Source organism: Centroberyx affinis, unplaced genomic scaffold (assembly GCF_046629955.1).
Source record: "Centroberyx affinis isolate AG114_WGS23_722 - 3 ecotype Tasmania unplaced genomic scaffold, CSIRO-AGI_Caff_v1 ptg005393l_1, whole genome shotgun sequence".
Taxonomy (NCBI): Eukaryota; Metazoa; Chordata; class Actinopteri; order Beryciformes; family Berycidae; genus Centroberyx; species Centroberyx affinis.
In genome coordinates this window covers 286055-308814 of record NW_027282698.1, presented here as the reverse complement: position 1 = coordinate 308814, position 22760 = coordinate 286055, and the positions used below count along the sequence as shown (strand labels likewise).

The 22760-nt window shown below is 43.0% G+C and overlaps 1 protein-coding gene across 1 annotated transcript in view; it reads right to left on the bottom strand.

The window, feature by feature from the left end:
• The window catches only part of fat4 (FAT atypical cadherin 4), a 105196-nt gene that overhangs the window by 33362 nt on the left and 49074 nt on the right, over window positions 1-22760 (bottom strand). Inside the window, exons 3-7 of the mRNA XM_071546719.1 lie at window positions 19798-19929; window positions 13405-13666; window positions 12163-12513; window positions 8606-9528; window positions 6749-6923 (exon numbers count right to left, since the gene is read on the bottom strand). Of these exons, the coding sequence (XP_071402820.1) occupies window positions 6749-6923; window positions 8606-9528; window positions 12163-12513; window positions 13405-13666; window positions 19798-19929 (1843 nt within the window). The remainder of the gene's footprint in view (window positions 1-6748; window positions 6924-8605; window positions 9529-12162; window positions 12514-13404; window positions 13667-19797; window positions 19930-22760) is intronic.

Sequence of the window (22760 nt, the reverse complement as noted above, 5' to 3'; positions counted from 1 at the left end):
TTTGTAGTTCACTAGTTGGCCAAAACAGATAAGGCAATCAAGGCACTACCTCACCTCTGTCTGAAGTTTGAGCCATGACTATAATCTTATTTCGGGGGTTAATCTCAGGTCATTTAGGAAAACAAACCACCATGACCTGACACGACTGCACCGGTGATTACAGCCTCACATCATCGGTATTTACCTCACACCGAGAATTATCAACAGCATCGCTCAAAACTCCAGATAAACTGTGTATTTTACACAAGCAATTTCGCTGCGGCTAGAAAATTGTTTTGGAAGCAAATGCCACTCATCGCTTACAGCGCAGCGGAGTGTGTATATTTGATCCTAAGTCATCGCGGTTATTGTACATGAGGAAATGGGGTTTGGGTCCAGAGAAGCGTGCTCCCTCAATCAGTAAAGAAAATAGTGGACCTTGTGGTACCATGTTTCCATGAGGCGGTTTTGCCCAAGAGAGCTGTGCTGGAGTCATTTAGCTCTGAAGTGGTATGGATACCATAAATGATAAGTCCGAGCTAAGTCCTTGTGATAACCCTGGCTCCAGGACTGACAGGGTTTTTTTTCTATTCTCTATGGGAAGACTTCAGACTGATGGTATTCAGATAGCTGTTTTTATCCTATGAGCAGCCGTTACAGTACGGGGATAAAGCGGAGAGACGCTGGCGTCATCGCACCTCATTTCACACGGAGCAACCCGAGCCGCCGGGGAGCTCAAAGTTCTCAAGCGACAGGAGGATTCCTCACCACTTTAATTTAATCTAGAAAAGAAACCATTACCATTTATTTAAACACAGCACATTCCCTTCAGATTTGAGAGTGACACAGTTCGGGCGGTGGAGGCCAAAACACAGCCCTCTATTTGATATTTCAAAATTATCCGTAAAAACTTAAAGTGGTTGTGAACTGGCGGTGAGAATGACACTGAGTTCTCTCAGCTAATGTGTAATCATTCCATCTGAGCTAGGATCTGACAGTTTGTTTTTGGTATGGATCGCGGATTGGGAGAATGGGAGAACCCTGAATAACCCTGAAGAATCGGCGTCCAAAATAACAAGCTTGGAAGAACCTGAGACTGGAGTACAGTTGACCATCTGTCCCCTCCTGCTCCACCCTAAAGATCCACAGACAGGTTTCTCTGTAAGCCTCTCATAAGCCCTACCCAGAAAGCATTGTCTAGCATAAACATATGGCAGAGTCTAAGCACCTTATTAGTGTACATTACCACTGGACAAATCACATTAACCTCCAAGTAGGTGCCGTGGCCATACTTTCTGAACCGGAGGGGGTACAAGTACATGTGTTAATTACAATTAAGCTATGTGTTTTCTGATCGCTGCAGCTGCTACGAGGGGACGCACCGCTGAGAGAGCCAGGCAGGGGGCTGATTCGGAGGAAACAGCAGCACCCACCCCCTGAGAAACGGTGTGAGCCCTAAGTTGCTCAGTCTAAGCCGCGCTAAGAACCAGGTTTGAGTGTCTCTGCTGGCACAAGAGATAATCTCTTCCTTCAATATGACTGACTGATGTTTTGTATGATGAAGTCCAAAACGGAATTGAGTTGAGCTGCACACACGAAGGACAATGCTGGGATGTCCAAACAACTGGCTTCATTAAACTTGGAAGTATAGGACAGGTTGACTTTGGGAAGACGGATGAATGTGTAAATTTATGAGACAGCCCATCTGTAGCCTGAAGCTTAAGGCTAAACGGTTAATTACGGTTTATGGACTGCGGCTAGATTGTGCTCTTAAGGGACGGCGTAAATAAAACACATCATTACTCAGGGGGGAGAATTGGCCGCCATCGAGGCGAAATTGACATTTTTCTCCCTCTGAGAACCTGTTGCTTTGCGACAAAGCTTCTTTTAATGCGACCCTGTCCAACACCCATGAATGGCCGCGGTAGAGCTGAGTGCCGGGTGCGAGCCGTCCCACTGCACAGTTTGCCAAACATAACAGAGTAAACAGAGGTTTTCTCACAGTTAACAAGCAGGAGAGTGAAAGGGATATCTCAGTCGAACACTCAAAGCTGCTACCCGGTAAGGGGAAAAGAATATTTCTAATAATACGGCAATCTCAGAGGCATTCGTCAAATTAGACCTAAAATGTTATACAGCTCGCCAGTTATTTATGGAGTGCTGTGTCTGAATGCTTTTGCATAATTTCTTCCCCATATGTTATGGATAGGGTTTGGCGGTTTGCAGGCAGGCAAGGAAAGCCTATTCACAGACAAAAGCTGCCGTTTTCTCGTATTTTGGGGCACATGTTGAAATTTAATGAAGTGATTTGCCTTTTATGCTTTTATTACAATGGTTCTTTTATTTGCTGTGTTGTTTGATATTTTGGAAATCTCTGTTTAGCAGTGCATCTGTGGACCATGCCATGACTGTTTTCCATTTTATGGTGACATGGCCATCCCAACAGATCATAACCAGTGTGAGAGGTGGAAAACACATACTGTACACTGGTAATATAACTTGCTCGTAACACAACTTCAAAATGTTCATACATGGGCAATATAACTCTGCAATATGACGTTTAAAAAGTGCTTAAGAGTGAAAATAGCAGACAGAAGGCCGGCCAAGCTGTATGTGTATTTGTTCACTTCCAACACCAGATAAATATGTTTGCAATTTTGACAGTGAAGAAACAGTATGAGTTATGAGTAAATATTATTTGGAGTTCAGCTGCGTTGTGAGACAGCGATGTGCTAACCAGGGTCCTCAGAGAAACTGAATGCAAAAACACCATTAAAAAAAAAGTAGATCTTGCCTGGCTGCCACAAAGCACTAATCATCCAACCCACACCACCTCTTTAAAACCCCTATTAGATACCAGAGCTATTTACACAAACATTCAGATCCAGCAATTGTTAAAGGGTGTACCAGAGAGTGGAAAAGCGAAAAGAGGGGATAGGAAAAAACTCTGCAAGACCACATTGTTACTGCAACTTTTTTTAAGAGCTGATCTAGAATGTTACTGCTCTGTTAAAGTTCATTTGAGGAACCTGATATTTTATTTGGCTAAGTCCTGTGTTGCCACTAGACCGGAGTCTGGCTGAAAACTTCAGAAATGGACCCCATTAAAGATTTATTGTGGCAAGCTTTGGACAGTGATCTAGCAATGCCCCGGCCACGCTTTTACACCGCTTTATCAGTGCTCTTTCAGGACATTTGCTGTACTTTCCATTTGGCTAATTTTACCGAGGTGAACGCTTATATACTCAGGTAAGGCGAGAAAGATCTGCCTGTTGTTCTCTTACAAAACTAAACACACATAGATGATGATGACTGGAGATCCTTGTTCAACCCGTCAAGATGGGAAAAAAAAAACTTCAGAACTGCAGAAAAATACTCTGGGAGAAGCCTGGGAGGTTTACAGACCAGATTCATGGGAGCCATTAAAGAGCATAAAAGATCTTGCTTTTAAATGGGGACGGTCATTAAAATTCTTTATCTGCTAAGCGGTCGTTTAGCCCCCAAGAACCCCCAACACTTCCCCCACCCACCAGCCAAAAGGCCTTGTACAAACAGTGTGGCACTATGGAGTGACGTGCTGGAGGGATGTGAAAGACATGGGATTTCTATGCGACCGTATCCGCCATAATAGGCATGGGCCCAGGGATTTACTGTGCCTTCTCTTTAATAAATGTGACCAAACGCCGTGCATGTCAATGTGCCTTGAGGAAGCTCTCACCACCACATGTAGACTCACACACACACACACACACACAAATACACATGCACGGACACACATGTACACCCACATACACACGCAAAGAACACATGCATGTGCACAAAACACACAGATACATGCATGTGCACACAATTTTGCGCACATACAGACTTACACACGCTACTTGACCTTCCTTCAAGTCCACTAGGATTCCTGCGCTGATGTCAGAGCAGATGGAAATCTCGCAACGCGCAGTTCCGTGAAATATGCAACTTTCGTACCAACCGGTTTATCTAAATTCCTGATCAAATATCTTGTTACACTTTGTTTGGATACAAAGAGTTTATAGAAAGAGATGAACCCAATGTCTTGATGTGATATAAAGCACTAAAGCTTGTGAACAAGGGAAAGGGAAGGGAGATAATCATTTAAAGAAGATACTTTAAGCTGTGGAACTGGCAAAGATCTTTCTTACATTCTTTCTATGGGAGGCAATTCTATGAAACTTTGCGATGCATATTCAAGGCTCACCGGCTGCGAGAAACCATAAGTGACCAACTGTCATCCATAAAATGTGTTTTCTGGAACCGCGGTGGCCCACTTAAAGCCGTTCCAGAAACACTCCCTGGCAAAAATATTTCACTGTGCGACTCTGTTGGAGATCTTATTGTTTTACATTCTTCCATGGGGGCATAACTTGTGCGTTGCTAGGCAGTGGCTTACAAATCTGATTTGCCTGCAGTTGATCCCAGATGTTGCCCCGGCAGTAAGACCAGCCTGGGACCCTGCAGCCCCGTTATCTCCCTCTCTGCACTAGTCTTTCCCTCAGAAATGTTGCCAACAACTTTCCATAAGCAAAGAAGAGAAAAAAGAGAAATACCCCAGGTCTGATCTTCAAGTTTCCCCTCAACAAGGCTCCTTGTAAAACACCTTTATGCAGCTTGTATGGATGCCACGTTTCAGGGCCCAAGCTCAAATTTTCAAATAATGACAGAAGTGTGCCAAATTCTGCTGTTCCTCTGAGCCAGAAACCATTATGAGAACCAGCACCCAGTGAGCTCTTTTGTTTCCATCCATTTCATGACAGATTTCACTCAGCACAGCAGAGTGGGTCCTGAAAATCTACTCAGGCTCCGATTAATGAGTTTACCTTCGTCGAAAAAGCCTCAAAATGTCCCAGGAGGAGCGACCACTGTGCACCATGCACAGGCGCACAGCCACGCCCCAATAAGTGGAAGTCAGTCTATGATTCATTCATGGAATAAGTCACAAAAATGAACATCTGTCTGATCATAAGTCATGTAGCACTCAGCGTTTAAGTACAAAATCAGCTCTTTTAGTCATGCTGAAGTGTTCATAGGGCATGAAGTATCCTGGCGTGGGTTTTACATGTGAGTATAAATAACGAATTTGACAATACAACATAAAAAAAAGCAACAGTACTTATGTCTTTACTTATGTCCCTGGTTGACAAAATTTTACAGACTTTTACAGACTGAAGATATTGAATAATGAACTTTAAGAAGGGTTCTTTTTTGTTACATGGGGTTTTGGAACAGAACTATACAAATACAGCGCTATGGGAAGATAAAGGCTGACTTTAACGTGCTAAGATGAATGTCTGTGGTTGAAAATCGGTCTTGGTAGACAGCAGAGTTGGAGACATGTCTGCACCATCCACCTTCAGGTTTTGCTGCCAGATAGCGGCTGGGAGAACCATTTCCCCCCACCGTCTCAGCCTAGGCCTCAAAAATGTGAGAAAATGCTGCAGGGTAATTTGGACTGTACTATGATTATGGGGTTTTTGATATTTTGATATTCTACCCCAAATCCCTCTTTCTGCCTCTTGGCAACATTGTACTGAAATGTCCTGTCAAAATATTTTGGATTTGCTGTCAGTGCTCTAAAAATGGACTTCTTGTGGAGCGTACAAAGAATCGAATCCTAATTAGTATGTTCGCTTGTTGGGCAACTTTGGCCATGTGGCGCAACTCCCTGAACTGTATATGTGAAGTAACAAATGTTAACGTAACATGCACAAGCTCTACTTTTTATTACCTAGATTTTATCATCTGAAAATTTGATGCTGTTGCTCAGTTTTTGATTAATCAGCTCTCTTCACACCTTTCAACCACAAGGCCTAAAACACTATGATGTATCACCACAAGTATGCGGATTCATGATCTAATGAAATGTGTCACTCTTTTTCTCTTTTTCATACACGCTAGTACCTAACATTTTTCCACACAAAAACAAGAGACACTGTATGCGACATTGTCACAATTCTCACCAAAGTCTGAGCACAGTCAAAAATACACAGCGTTATGGACGGTCACATGGTCAGTCCAGGAATGAAACAGAACCACCCTCAGACCATGACGGCTGTGCCAGAGCGGCCCGGAGAAACATATACTTAACTGGGATACCATGTGATTTGGCTGCAACGGGGATACGCATGTACTCCTTTAACTGCACATTAACTGGCCTCTATGCAATAACAAGTTAACCTTTTATCTGGCTATAACAAGCTCTACCGCTGTATCCAAATAAACAGAGGATGCTATTCAATCGAACCCGCTGAAAGGACTTCTGGGGAATAGGTCAAAAAACACCCACTATTTTGCAAGCTAAAAACTCCCAAATGTTTAGGTTATTGTGCCGCACAAAAAAACACAGTATGAAATCAAAATGTTGTTTGTTGACATTCCTGTTAGTTTATGAAAATATTCTTTCTCAGCTTGGTTTTGCTGGTTGATTACAAAATATGTTGAAGCTTTGCTAAAATTCAACAATGTCCATGTAAGGCAATGCAGATACATACTGTGTGGCGCTCAGTCCTCACCAGATATATACTCTCTTTTATAGCAGATGATGGATGATAAGCTGAACAGGTTAAATGTGGTATGAATTCAGACATGAGCAGCTGATTTTGAAGCCGTATAAACCATAATAAAATATACTTCTGCAAAGCGGTCGCTGTCCATCACAATATCATCTTTTACTGAAAACCTTTAAACATTTCAAGATGGCCTCAGCCGCCCTCACAGGTCAGTTTTTCCGCGGCGTTCCTACCTGAGTCGGTAGCCGTGATCAGCAGGGTGTATTTCCCCTGCACCTCGCGGTCCAGAGTCTGGGTCAGGCTCAGCTGGCCGCTGGACGACAAGCTGAACGCTCCCTCGTCGTTCCCCCCGCTGAGCATGTAGCTCAGCTGACCGTTGGCGCCTTGGTCGTCGTCTCTGGCAACAACCTGGAGAACACAGAGATGGGATGATTAGAAATCGTATCAATGTCCATTTTGCTATTTTCTATCACCACCAATCTCTATCTACACCAGGTGGAAATTTGCCATTGGCTTCATAGGTTGCTTAAAATGATAAATGAATGAATAAAACATACAATACAATACAACACACACAAAAAACAATAGACATAGCCAACAACCAGTAGAACTGGGTCACAGTCCCACCCACACTGTTGGATTGACAGTTGATCTCTGGGAAGTGCAGTGCAGAAACACCACAGCAATGAGCGCTTAGCACCAAACATGTCACTAAGATAAAAAAAAACAAGGATCTCGCAGATTATCACTTTAACCAGTTTCCTGGGATGGGTTTTTGTTGAGCATGCTTGCAAATTTTTTCAGTACCACACTGCTCCATTCATAGAGTTGCATGCAAACCCGGGAATTACCCAGTGTAACACCATCGTCTTTTTTAAGTGAAGATCATTACTCATTCACTTTGTCTGTTCAGCCTTTCCCAGCCAGTCCAGGGATTCAAACTACACTGCCAGTCAAAAGTTTGGACATACCACATTTTTCTGTATTTTTACTATTTTCCACATTTTAGTAATAATAGTAAAGACATCAAAACTATGAAATAACACAAATGGAATTATGCAGTGACCAAAAAAGTGTTAAACAAATCAAAACTATCTTATATTTTAGATTCTTTAAAGTAGCCGCCCTTTGCCTTGATGGAAAGGCATAGGCTTTGGAAAGAAATTCATAAGCATCAACTTCACTATTTATATTTGTCTAAGAAACACATTTCAAGCATTTAAGCATAAGCCTTTAGATCAAAATGGCTTTAAGAGAATGAAAAACATAGTAAATTCACTCAGGTGTGTCCAAACTGTTGACTGATAGTGTAGAAGATCACAAACTTGACTCCCTAACCTTTAGGCCGGTCTGGGGATTAAGGATGGACACTACCTAATGGTTGCTTAATAATGCAGTCTGATTTTTCTCCTCATGCTCCAGCATAAAACTCTTTACTATACTTCACTACTATACTTTTGAACCCCAATGCATTGTGGGCTTCCCAGCTTTTCCTGGCAACAGAAAGAGTTACAGCCAGGTTAGCATACAGATGTTCCTGTGTGGCAAACCCACCGCTCCTGGACTCAGTCCCACACATAACTGCAGCCTCATTTCCTCACGAGGTACACAAGCTAAAGAAAATGGAATTGAATTGCCTCCGTCACTGGAAATTAGTCCTTTCCCTCCATTTGTTATATATGGCTCATTTAGTCATCATCGTAGTCAGGATGCTAATTGCCCCGCCATGTAATTTAACAGAGTTTCATATTTCAGTGAAATCCTGAAAAGCCCAAATTGTGCTGAGCAAATTGCAGTCATATATCATTTCTTTATCGTTTCAGTCAAATATTTGTTATGGTCATTCACAAAATAAGACCACCGTGTTCAGCGGTTTCGTACACCAATCCCATACACATACCTGTACTTATTAGGTTAGCATTGCTACAAATTCGATTAAGCCATTAGCTAATTTAAGGTCTTAGGGATAACATAAAACACTGCCTTGTTTTCACTCAGGAGGTCCTGTCCATTAATTTTAATAATGTCCTAACCGCTGAATTTTCAAATGAATGCCATCAAAAAAGAAACTAAAAAAAAAACACACTAACCTGCAGGATGTTCCTTGGTAGGTTCTCGAGGTTCTCCTGAACGTTCACAGTGTAAGGAGAGAGCTCGAACACAGGTGGGCAGTCGTTGATGTCCAACAGCACGATGTTAACTGTTGCCCGGTCCACTCTGGGGCTGCTCCCGCGGTCGGCGGCTTGGACCACCAACGAATAAGACGACCGCACCTCACGGTCCAGCTGCTTGGCCACAGAGATCACTCCTGTGACCGAATCGATCCGGAAGTCGGAGTTGGTGTTGCCCCCTGCGATAGAAAATCGGATCTGCCCGTTGGTGCCCTCGTCGGCGTCGCTGGCGAACACCTGGATGACGTCGGTCCCCGTCAAGGTGTTCTCCTCGATCTCAATGTCGTAGATGTTCTGCGAGAAGCTTGGCGTGTTGTCGTTGACGTCCAGAACCATCATAGTCACGTCCATCGTTGAAGACAGAGGAGGCTCGCCTTTATCTGTAGCTACGACTGTCAGCGTGTAGTTGGACAGCTCCTCGCGGTCGAGTTCCCCGACCAGCCGGACGTCTCCGTCGATCGTACCGATGCTGAACTTGCTGCCAAAGGGCCCCTTGAGGGAGTACTCGACGTAGCTGTTGGGCCCGCTGTCGGCGTCCGCAGCCTGAGCCGTGAACACGACCGTGTCCACCGGTGTGTTCTCCTGGATGTAGGTCATCTTCTGGGACGTGAAAGTCGGCGGGCAGTCGTTGACGTCCAGGAGAATGATGGACACCTGAGCCGTGCTGGTGAAACGGGTCATGGGAGGAGGAGCCAGGTCGTGGACTGTGACAACCAGGTTGTAGAAGGACTGGGTTTCCCTGTCCAAGGCCTTCTTGGTCTGGAGGACACCTTCCTTGGTGATGTCAAAGTGGCCCTGGGGATCTCCTGACGCAATGCTGTAGAAGAGCTGGGCGTTTGGACCTGGAAGACATGCCAACAAACAGATTGTTCACAACTCAATTATAGGTGATAATGTTATTTAATTCACGGTGGCATTTCAAAGCTGCAAAAGGCAACTTCACATGTTGGCCGCTCCAAATGGCAGCAAGAGTATTGAACCTCAATACCCAGAAATCCTGTAAGGTGAGGTCAGTAAACTTGCTTTATAACAAATGCTTTATACCAAAGGAAAGCAAAGAGACGAGAGATCTAATCTTGGTGAGTCCAGCTTTCTCTGGAGGGAACGCTACTTACTGTTGTTTGGATTTCACTCCTCAGTTTCAATTCATCACTCCCTGTGTGTATATACCTCATACCAGAATTAAATTTGGACAAACAGGGAGAATCTACAGGGTCTCATTCTTCTCCTCTCTGTTGCAGACCCACTTTGTATTTTAGGCTGATAAGACGGGTGTATTTTTACATAAACATCTTGCCAAGTGCATTATCTGGCATTGATAGTGTCAAAAAGAAATGGATACATCCAGAAGGAACCATTTAATATGACCTTGAATAAAAAAATACCCAGAAAAGACCCAGATAACAAACGGTGAACACAATATAGTAGAGGTCGAGTGCTGATATTTTTGACTGGCGTTCATTGTTGCAGATGTGATTGTTCAGTATATGAACCTGAGTTAGGCACGTATATTTGTTATCCACATCCATTTCCACAAATTGTGCAAGTACAACAGCTGGAGCTTTGGCTGCTGCTCTTGTCCTCCAAGTGGACGATCCATTCATGTAGCATGACAGATTGTTATCAAAAGAGAAACACCACCGCAAACCACTTCCTAAACTGATAGTGGTGTTCAACAATTTCGGAAAATCCCTCAAAATTGAAACATTTATTCAAATGACATAACTACAGCGTGATTGAATGCATGCATGTAGTAAACTATCTAACCTTGAAATCTGGCCTAATCCGCAGCGCTCCCCCGGAGCCAGGGGTTAAAATGAGCTTAAATTGAGCGTCTGTAATTCAACTCAACGGGGTATTCATGTGGAAAGCGCAGGCACCTTCCCACACTCTGGCGCGTATTTACAGTACACAAGTAATCCCTTATCAAAAGGTTGAGTGCTACTTCCATCCGAGTTTAGGCTGCGCCGTCCGCAGACAAAGTCTCGGGGTCGGGGGTCAGGGCTTAGGAAGTGCTAACAATGGCGGTGTTTTATTTTGACAGTCGAAAGCGGCGACTATATATCTGAGACTAGGACGCGGTCAGATTATGTGGACAGCGAGGAGGAAGAAGCCAGACTCTGGTTGAGACTAGGCAGCGTATTTCCCAGGAATGTAGGTCACAACAACCACATTAGGCCTGGTTGAAGCGGTAATTACAGTAGGAGAGAGTAGCAGTGACTGTTCAAATACCACACAGCACTTCAGATACACGAACCAGCCACCTGAAACGCAGAAATAACTTCCCCCACTTAATCATACGGTGAAGATGCTATATTTCATCAAATCATTCATGCGTGACACGAAATAAAAATGAAAAATAAAATGTAGGTTTGATAGTTACTGTGTAACCAACTGTCATGACAAAATGACAGGCTTACATTAAATTAAAATGGTACGGCTTCCTTACACTTGATTTATGTAATATGACAGGACATTTTATAATTATATCATATACTGCTGAATTATGCTCACAGAACTGTTTGTTTTGGATATTCTGACACCTCCATGATACTCAACCATGATTTAGCAAGAAGTATTGGAGTTCTGACATTTTTTTTCCTCCATTTTGTTCCTACATTGCACCAATACGAATGATCTTGATTTATTATTCATTATTCTTGTTTCTAAATGAAGTACACTGTTCAAAATATTGCTTAAAAATCCCAGAGAAAGCAGTTATGAAAGTGTTTAAGACCCAGTATGGAGTATAGAGCTAAACTGGTGCCAAAACTGCCCCATCATAGGTTTTATTTCTGATTATGTGATAAGTTTTGTAATTGACATTTGGCACGCGTCAAATTGATCAAATGACCTCACAATGAAATCAAAAATATCATAAATACAATAAAACTTCACTTGCCTTTCAAAGTTGCAGAGAGATTATTTCAAATTCAGCAAATACTATCCTAATAAAACCTCATTTATATACTCAACAGATCTGATAAAATAGCTACAATTCAATAGTACACACAATTTTCAGTACACACTGAAAAATAATGAGTCTTAACTGGTTCTCTAAAAGGCTGTGTGGTTCCATGAAGAACCATCACATAGTAAAGTATAGTAAAGAATCACTTAATTTAGTGTAAGGTTCTTCATGTTCCTCATATGGTTCTTTGTGTTATTAAAAGGTTCTTAATTCTTATCTGGATTATTGGATGGTGGGTGATGGCATGAATTTGGAAATTGACCATACCCCATCCCCTTGCAAATGAGCCTATACAAGGGTAATTAAACAAAAACACAATGCAGGTGTCTAAGCAAAGGAAAGCACAAATGGTTCTTTAAAGAACTTTGGTCTGAAAGGTGGTTAGTGGAACCAGAAATAGTTATTCTGTGGCATTACCCTGAAGAATCTTTATTTATCTGTGTGTACAGGCAGTGAACATCTCCTATGTGTTTTATCTCTCATGTATTTGACCATATCTACTTACCATCATCAGCATCACTGGCCCCGACAGTGACGATGCTGGAGCCGGGCGGCAGGCTCTCGGAGACGGAGGTGCTGTACACGCTGCTGTTGAAGACGGGCGGGTTGTCGTTCATGTCCAGGACGTTGAAGTACACTCTGACGGTGCTGGCCTGCCCCCCGCCGTCCTGGGCCTTGGCCGTCAGGATGTAGTACTGCTGCGTCTCGTAGTCCAGCGCCCGCGTCACGTTGAACACCCCCGTCACCGGGTTGAGGAGGAACGTCTCGTCCTCGTCGTCCTCCTCCAGAGAGTAGGTGATCTCTCCATTCACGCCCGAGTCGGAGTCGCTGGCCAGGATCGCCGCCACGATGGAGCCTGGGAGAGTCAGACAAGAAGTATTAAGGGGGGCAACAAGTAAGATATTCACTGCCCCATAACACACAATGCCCCTAACATATCTGCAAGGGGTTGTTTGGATTATTGATCAATACCAATGACTCAATGATTACTTGACTCGTAGTGTTTTGGAACAAAAACTCTCTCGCCCATTGGCATTTCAAGAGCAAACAACAACACAGTATTATTATTCCAATATTTGGCATGATGATATATTACCACTTCACTAGACATTTCTGTTAGATCTCTCTCTCTGTCTCTGTCTCTCTCTCTCTCTCTCCCTAATTAGCTATCTTACTGTATGTACTCATGTATTGTGAAAATGTGACTTTGTTTGTGTCAATCACAGGCTATCATAAGGGGCCAGGGGGGTGGGGCCTGTGCCAGAGACAATGAAGCCGATAGATTTCAATATTAGTCATAGATTACTTAATGCCCCTTTAAAAGAAAGTTTTTGTACTTTTAGCAAGAGTTGAGTCCCTTCCCTCAATAACAAAACGATTTTCTGGCTCCAGTTGACCCGAGCCAGTGGACACACTGCCTGACCGACACAAATTGAGTCAGACAGACAGGAAGACAGTGAGGATTTGGAGGAGCTTCAGTGGACATATTAAAGATGACAAAAAAGCAAAGAAAGAAAGAAAAAACTCTAAAAAGCCATTATACAAGATCTGCCCTCAATAATTTGAGGCTCTTGACGACCTTAACAGAGCTGAAGTCTAAGGCCTTTTATAGAAGACACACCACTGACTTTGCCGTGATGTCATATGTTTCTTTTCTAGGTCTTTCGGTGTTTCGAGGCTTTAAAACACTGTGGTTCTGTTGCTTGCAGTGGGTCGGATGCATTACTGTGTGAAACTGAGACCGTACCTGGCGCCGTGTCTTCAGGAATATCAAAGGAGTACGTTCCTCGTGAGAACTTGGGCGTGTGGTCGTTGACGTCGCTCACGGTGATGTTCAGCCTCATGTCGGAAGACTGCTTTCCATCGTCCGCACGCACCAGGAGGGAATACTTTGATCGGCGTTCCCGATCCAGTTTCTTGGTGGCGATCAGATCGCCGGATTCGGGGTCGATCCGAAAACTGTCGTCCGCCCCGCTGATGATGGTGTAAGTCACGAGAGCGTTGGGACCCTGAGGAGAAAAAGCAAACAAATCATTTCACATGAGAAAGATATAAACATCTTATTTGATATGGTTTGAGTAAATTAAACAGCAGGTCATAATTCAGCGAGCTAGTCTCCATTTTTTTATAGGTTATGATATCTGATATGTACCGTTTTTTGTGCTTGACTTGCAAAAGTTCAAAGGATTTTTGCGTAGTCAAATGTACATGTTTACAGATCAAAACCATAAACTTAACATTGAGCAGAAATGTGGAGTCAGCATTTGTTGTGTTTACATGTTCATTGTTTCAAATTGTCTGAGTTTGTCTCCGGCAGCAAACCAAACCAAATTTTAAGTCAATATTTGCTAGCTAGGTTTTCTAGACAGCATTGTTCCCACTCAGGTTCTCAGGATGCAGACAGAAAGGGAAAATACGTTAGCTGTGCTTTCCTGAATCAAACGTTTCAGATGTGAGTTCTCAGGCCGCGGGGAGGAAGGGCATCATGATTACAGCATCAAAGCAATTATATCTGGCAGGAAATCAGCCTGTTTACCACACATGTTAGCGTGTCGTGTTAGCGTGTCGTGTCTCCAGATCACACTACCTACTGTCCAGGATGAATGAAACCCTTCACTGTGGCTCCGGAGACTCTGCTTAAAGGGAAGGCTTGCGGTTTCTAAAAGTCTGTCCTATCATTCACAAATCAGGACCCTTCTACCAAAACGTGGTAGCAGTGGTAAAAATACATGATAGAACAGTTTGAAAGGGAATGTATAAGACTTGTATATGATGATTTTGTCCTGCACTAGCATTGCTAGCAGGAGACTAGTGAAAATGTCATCGAAGGAACAAAAACTCCATCATAAAAACTTCCTGAATGTCTTTGACTAGAGATCAGCATGCCTCTAAACCCTTCTTTCAACCTTGGAAATCTGTCATAAAAAGTGAAATCAGTTTTCTAAAGCTTCAATGGCATATTCTATAAGAAAATGCTTCACTTGCAAGGCTTATCTAGAAGGGGATAGATGGGGAGCAGTCACACTGGAGAGAGAAAAAGCAACACAGGAGCTGAATGGCGATGCTCTCGTGAGACTCACTCTTACTCTTTGAACTTTCGGGGGCTATAGTGTTCCTCTATAAATGCAACTAATAGATCCCCTGTTACCTTGGACAAGTACAAGCGCCATGACACATGTGATAGCTATAGCAAGGGGCTTTGGAATAGGAGAGGAGGACTGAATGTGATATGACAACTGAATAAGCCCGGTGACAGAGCCTGACATTTATGTTTGTGCTGGGGACAATAGCAGATCAGACAACTGTCTCTCTGCGTGTCTTCTGCCAAAGAGGAAAAAAGCAACATCAAAAGCTGCTGCTATTCACTGAGATGAAGCGAAGGCTCTAGTTACAGCTGGTTAAGAGCTAAGCTAAAAGAGACTCTTTCAGCCATGCCTGATGTTTGGGATACTTTTTGATCATGCCAGGACAATGGCGAGGCTTATGGGGGATACGAGCAGCATTAAGCTTTTTCCAGTCAAATCAGCACAGTTACTGCTTCGGTAGGCAATGGCGCTCATATGACAAACTGTATTTAAAATATCCTTTCACTGGTGATCGGCGCCCTATTTGCACACAGCAATGTTGAGGGATAATAGCAACATTAAGCAACTGGAAGAGTAATTGCTATAGCCTTAGATGGAGAGGCATACACCTGCCTAGTATTATTGGTTGATTGATTGTCCTGTCTGCTGTAGTGTGTGTTAGTGTCTTGTTCTTCTTGTCCAAGGCTGAGAGTGCCAGAACACAAGTTCATTGAGTTTCATTGTGTTTTTTAATACTTTTTTTTTTTAACGCAGATGAAGTTGAACTTTAAAGGCATGTGAAGTGGGTGAGGAGAAAATATTTCAGTATTTTACTCATTTTGATGATAGAATGGTTTGACCAGATCTGAGAGGCTGAAAAAGTTCTGTCCGTCATGAAAACAAATTAAAATTGAAATAAATTCGCTTTGTCGCTTCTTTTCTTTTAGCAGACATTCTGCATAAAGTTAATGCACCAAACAGTCTGACCACGGTGGCCGTTTACCAAAAACTTTAGCCGAAGTCAATATCATGCGGCCAAGTTCATGTCTCGCTCTTATCTCTTTCCCATGGACGTTTTTACGACAGATCAAACCCCTGTCGCTCTGACCTTGTGTCTCATTGCATTACCAGAGACCGGTCTGAGATCCAGGACCAGTAAAACGGAGGAGAAGAGGAGTGTGAGTGAGGCTCTGCTCATCTAAGGACCCTGCTGTCATCAATCAGTGGCTCCAGATCTGGCAATCCCATCAGCCACCTGGGCTGCAGTCCGGAACCCAACACCCGCAGTCTGCCAATTAATTTTCTGATAGGGTTCAAAAGCAGAGCAGGAGAGGCGGAGACGCACACACACATACACACATACACATACATACAGTACATGCACATACACACACATACACATGCAGAGACTTACAGACACACACACACATTGATACACCAACATTGGCTGCTTCCTTGAGCTTCACTAAAGTAATTAAGTGCTTACATTGGACAGTCTATGTCCAACGAGTGCATGTACACACACAGATGCACACACACACACACACACACACACACACACACATATACAGTGCATGCACATGCCCTAAAGTAATGCAAGTAATTAAGTGCTTACATTGGACAGTCTATGTCCAATGCGTGTACACACACAGACGCACACACACAGACACATACTCACACGCACACACACACATACAGTATATGCATGCACATACACATATAACATACACACACACACACAAACACCAACACTGACCTCTTCGTCAACCTTTACTTAAAGTAATTAAGTTCTTACACTGCATAAATGCTCATACACACGTGTGGATGCACATTCACAGTATATGTAAACACACATATATACACTACACACACACACACACACACACACACACACATCCGTACACCAACACTGACCGCTCTCTTGACCTTCACTAAAGAGTCTGGCTATTTTACAGCTCTCCAAAGACATGGTGGGTTGTTGGAAAAAAAAAAAAAAAGACAGGGTTGACCAATTAAACAGCGGAGTTCCAGGGAGCAAAGCGTACCAGACTGCAGCAGAAGGAAACTCATTTAGCAGATGAGTGGTTTTTGGGAGCGAGCAGTTCCTACGAGAAGTGAGAGGTGCGAAGCAGACAGCGCCGCCGGGAAAACTGAGCTTCCTGTCCGCTGCAGCACCGAGCGCCGCGGCCAATCATAACACAGACTCCTGGAAAACAAGCGGCGTGTTGTCACCGAGACCTTAAAGATAAACGCTTTGAAGGGAGCTGATGTCCCGTCTGTCTGGACGGCCGGTGTGTAAATCTGTTTTGAAAGCATTCATAACTGCAAATGGTGGCTGGAAATATGCACAGCTCCAGTTCTTGCGGTAGGCTGCCTCTGGAACACATTACTGTTCATTTTGGGGCCGAGCTGACTCTCGGAGACCTCTCCTAAAACACCCATTGTTGTACTTTTCTTCATTAAGAAAGGTTTTTTTTTTCACCTGTGACATATTTTCCACATTAGGTCAGCGTGCTAATAAAATGTTCAAGTTCTCTCCAAAAGCACAAAAGGCGGCGTATTTCATTCGAATGAGGTGAGAAACATTTTCAGAGAGGCCTAGCCCGCATTAAACAAAAGAGCAAACGTATATATATTGCTTTTTTTTTTTTTTTTTTTTCAACCGGAATGCAATCTTTTACTTCTTTTGGGGTGGAAATGGGTGTAGCAAAAAACGGATGCGTAGAAACAGCATTTTAATACCCTCACACATGAATCCCACATGTAGCACTGTTAAATTGGATGGGATCATTATGATGTCTGAATTCAGCCGTCAGCTGGCCAACAGCTTGCACTCTTGGCTACTCTACACTGGCTCACACATGTGGCTTTCTCAACAAGGGCTCCAATGCGTTCCGTACGCTTAGTGTCAGCGCAACTTAAGTTTCCTGCGTAAGGATGTGGGCAAAGAGTTGGCTGGCCTCATATCTGGCTCCGACTGAGAGCTGGAATGAAGTACAGGCTCCTATTTAGCGTCCTATTCATGGCAGCGTTGAAGTTTGGGATAAAATCTCTAGAACCTGCAATTCCTGAAAGACTCCACTACATTCCCTTTTTGGTTTCTCAATGATTTTTTTTTTTTTTTGCATCTGAATCCCTCACAGAGCAAAATGCAGTTCCCCTTGCAAAAGGTTCTTCTATCTTGATCATCTGCATATGTATGAATATGTAAATTCAAATGTTTCATTTTTTACTAATGTCTAAAAATGTGTTGCCTTAAGTTCCAATTTGTGGAACACAGCTCAGGCCGACACTCCTCTTAAATTCAGATATGAGGAAAAAGTGAATAACTGCACAGTTTGATTTCAATGCCATATGCTAAACCTTTCAAGATCAAAGCTCTGAATACTTTGGCGCTGAAGAAAAAAAATAATCAAATAATGTCCTTAAAATCCCCCTATTGAAAATACTGACCTGACTCCAGGTTTGAGATTTACAGTCAATATAGTATTCCGATAAAAGAAAAATGGCCAGAAGTGGGACTGTGCCTGAGTTTTCTCACATTCAGACCTGAGAGAAGGGGTGAGGCAACAGCTGTGCAATAAAAGACGTGTGGCCTCATAAGTTAACATTAAATTTGAGTCCATATTCCCTCTTTCTAATCTCTCTCCCCTCTATGGCCTGACTTTTTTTCCATTCGCTTCCATTGTGTCCTTTGGCTGGGGTGAGGGACCGCAGACCTCGGAGATGCTGGGAGGGCCGGCTTTTCGCTCACTGCAGGATTTAATGTCCATATCCTGCCTGAAGCAGCAAAAGATGGAGCCTTTAACTAATTGAGAGCGATGCCAGTGATGTAATGTGAACTATGGGGGCCGCGCAGGGACTATCGGAGCAACGGGCCGAAAAATCAATCTCTGGCCGCTCTCCTCCAGGCTGTGTGACACGCGTGGCCTCGACACATCTCAGATAACGTCAAAACATGGGAGAGCAAAGGACGATTTCTGTGTGTTTGTGTGTGTGAAAGAGAGAGAGAGAGGGAAAGAGAGAGAGAGAGAGAGACATACAAAGACAGAGTGATGAAAGTGTGGGAGTGTGGGTCTGTCTGTTTGTGTTTGTGTTCACGAGTGAAGGAGAGTAATCTGTCTTGGCCACTGTGTGTCACTGTGTGTAGTCAGGTAAACTAACAAAGTACATCTGTTAATAATAATCCTTAAGAAACTCTTACTGTGGCTCCTCTCTTTATGAAACCCTCACCATGGACCACACTTTCACTTCATCATTTTCACAGCTAATTACTGACTTAATTACATACATACTGTATATGCATGTATTCTACATACAGACTTGTTTTATGCCATTTACATTGTGATAATTCATCTAATTCACCCACATTTTCTATCTGAATTAGGGTTAAAGCTATATATCTGTTTGCTAATATATCAGGCTGATATTGACCTTTTATTAAATATCAGATATCTGCCAATCACTGTCAATCACTGCTGATAAGATGGAGGTTCCTCCCTGACCACAGATATAGAAAAACAGTCTGTAAAAGCTGCTATGAAATGATTTTCTTTTTTCATTTCACTGTTCAATAATGTTTTTGTAAATTAATTCTTCATTTAAGGCAGCGATTTATCCCACAGTTTCCCCTAACAGTGAGTAGCTGGGATGGGTCAACCTCCCTTAAGGAGCTGCTAACCCGCCTAAAACAACTGAATCTGTCTGAGTTTTAGTGTCTGATGATGGCCTAAATGCTGTTTAGACTCTGCCAAGAATCAATTTCAAAGAGAAACACTGAATCCTTGTAATTTTTGGCATGAAAACGGTCAAATTTAAAGATACTGAATATCAGCTGAAAATACTGGCTATCAGCAGCTTCACTCTAAAAAGTACTGGTATTGTTATCGGCCTCAAAACTCATATCAGTCAAACCCTAATTTGAATCCACAGTGGTTCAACACTCCAGGAATGCAAATCTCGAACATACTTTTAGTTTAAACGACTCCCAGGACGTTTATTCTGAAAGCATTCGAGTGGAAAACGGGGCAAAGAAAAAAATCGTCAGACAGAATAGAAACTTGGGGAGCTTTTACCTCGTCCGCATCCGTGGCTGTTAGCTGCATTATCTTGAAGCCGTCTCCGATGTTCTCCTCGATGGTCACGTCGAGAATATCATTGGGGAAAACAGGCGGGTTGTCGTTGACGTCCTGCAGCGTGATCTCCACCTGCGGAGGAAGCATAAACACCGGCGTTTCCGTTAAAGCTCTGCCAAACTCTGCTGCTGCAGCCGTTAAGTTCACCGCAAAGGCAAACTTCTCCGTGAGGCTTCTTGGATTTCGGGGTGATGGACAAGCACCCCAGCAGGGGAAAGTTATCACTCTGCTACTCTTTGTTAAAAAAAAAAAACCCTCAAAGGCTGGAGAGGAGAGACTGTGAAATGATAGAGGACGTGTTTTATATTCACATGTGGTAGTGTATCTGCTTGAATAGTAGAGCAGTGGTTCTCAACGTGGGGTCCGGGGACCACCAGGGGTCCTTGAAGTGGTTCCAGGGGGTCCCCAGCAAATTGGTGAATTGTTAAACTTCACCATTACTTCATTTACAAGAAGTTAACGCAATTAGAGAATGTAGAAGAATGACTATTTTGATCATAGTTTCACTGTTATCTCTCTGCCTACAATACATAGTCATGGAATTCTGGACTAAATCATATCTATAACAATAAAAAATATTCTCATATTTGCGTCCGAGAGACAAAATCTGTTCAAATTGGGGTCTGTACTGAATCAGGGGTCCTTGATATGAAAAAGGTTGAGAATCACTGTAGTAGAAGTGTATCAAAACCTAAGGAGACTGAATCATTGTTTCACCCAGAGGGCATTTGTTTAGATTTGGTTTCAATTAAGGAATAGTAATAGTAGTAGTAGTACTAATAGCACTAGTAGTAGTGGTATTAAAAGTCATAATATTAGTAGTTAAAGCTGTGGTATTAGCAGCAAACAGCAGTAGCAGAAGCAATATTTGTGATACAATATACACAAGAGCAATCAGGTCCATCACCAACATACAGAAACATAACGAAAACTGTAAACTGTTAACAACAGAAATCCTCAAACCTGTCCTATGATCAGCAATCAAAGTTCAATTGACAAAACCTGAATTGGTATTTGTAGAGAACTGTGCCTCATGACAGACCTCATACACCCCACTGACACAGCAACTGTCACTACAGCTCATGCAAACTGCACAATTTACATGTTACACAGCGAATTTCCAGCATTGTTTTTTCAGTGACAATTATTTGGAGTTGGCAAGTGTTGACTGGAGAGTTGTTTATTCACTCACCGAGCTGATATGGCTTTGGGGCGGCTGTTCAAAACTGTTTTAAAGTGTTAAATTAATTCTGATGGTGTGAACTTATACAAACACGGGCATAGTGTTGACTTTCACACTCTCAGAAGTTAAACTGGCACTGACGATGTTGCTGTGTAGGCATTTAGTTGACGCTCATTTCCAGAGAGGCATACAATGTCTACAAAAGCAGAATAAAACCTACATCAGTGGTTCTCAAACCGTTGAGAAGATATTGTCTTAGGAATCCATATGGTAAGATTTTTATTGTAACTGTCAAACCTAATTGAGATAATTTAAAGTGAATTGAATTATATGACATTAACATATTCCTCATTTTGCGGGGCACCCCTAAGACCCCCTCCAGGACCCTGGGTGGTCTTCGGAGCCCACTCTGAGAAACCTATATAACCCATCCTAACATGGGACCTTTACTAACGAGTTTAAGGATCATGGTGAACTGACAACATTCCTGTGACAGAAATGCTTGAAAAACAAATAAATATCAGAGCTAAGAGAAATAGTAGAAGGCTTTTTTTTATGTTACATCTCTCTAGAATACTGTAAATGCCAAACTATGTGGTTCCGATGGGAATCAAACCCACAACACTCTGTTCAACCAAGACCTCCTGCAGCAGGAAGAAGAGGGGTAGATGCATGAAGCTCAGCTATGCAAATGACTGAGGGAATGTCGAAACCCTCGAGACAGTGAGAGTGAGACATTTATGGTTTCAGATGTCCCGTGTCTAGTGTGGCAATATTACGTTTCCACTCATATCCCACAACTTAAATTGCGATCCCCTCCATCTCATCCACTAACCCAAATATGCATTTCAAAGCCAGTAAACACGGTTCGCTTTTGAATCATAACAGACATTTTGCTTCGCATTCTCTGTTTATTGCTTCTATAAATATGGAAAAGCCGTGTTTAAATTCTCCAGCGATTGGATCTCCATTAATGTTGACAGTGATTATGGTAATTCTTGCGCCAGGCATCACAAGATGCCACCACCTCGACTCCCCACCCCACCCCACCCAAAACACACACACACACACACACACACACACACACTGATGCTATACGGCAGAGCTGAAATAGGAAATGGGAACAGAACAGCTGTCGAACGTCCACAATGGGTGAAGTTTTTTGAGGCAACCCGAGTTTCCCTAAAGGCATTTACAGAGCAGACAATGGGCCTCAAGGCTATAGGACCACCAAGGTGGGGGTGTGTGTGTGTGTGGGGGGGTCTAGATACAGCAGTCTATTCATACACGGCCTTTGACAGGAAAAGCAGACCTCACATGTCCCACAAATCCACTTTGCAACCAGCGGTAGCAGGAACTCCTTCCTATCAGCTGCCACCGGCTCCTTTTGAAGAGCTAAGTTCGTTAGAGATGACCCAGTAAGAAAGGCTGGAGGCAGAGACGGCTTGTGTTTGTCTCGGAGCATCGCTGCTGATCAATGCCTGAATAAAATATGCTGTTAATTGGCACTCGTTTACCGAAATGTCACCTAATAAGGCCAAAACTGACAACAAATCTCGCCTCTGAACATTTATTCATCTGATCTTTGTCTGTCTTTGTCTCTGCATGAGGAAGTTGTCCACTTATTAAACCGACTCTGAGTTTGTGTCTGTGCATGTGTCTGCATGAGTGGAGATAATTACAGAGGAACAAGACAGATTATGTCCTGGGCACCAGCGAT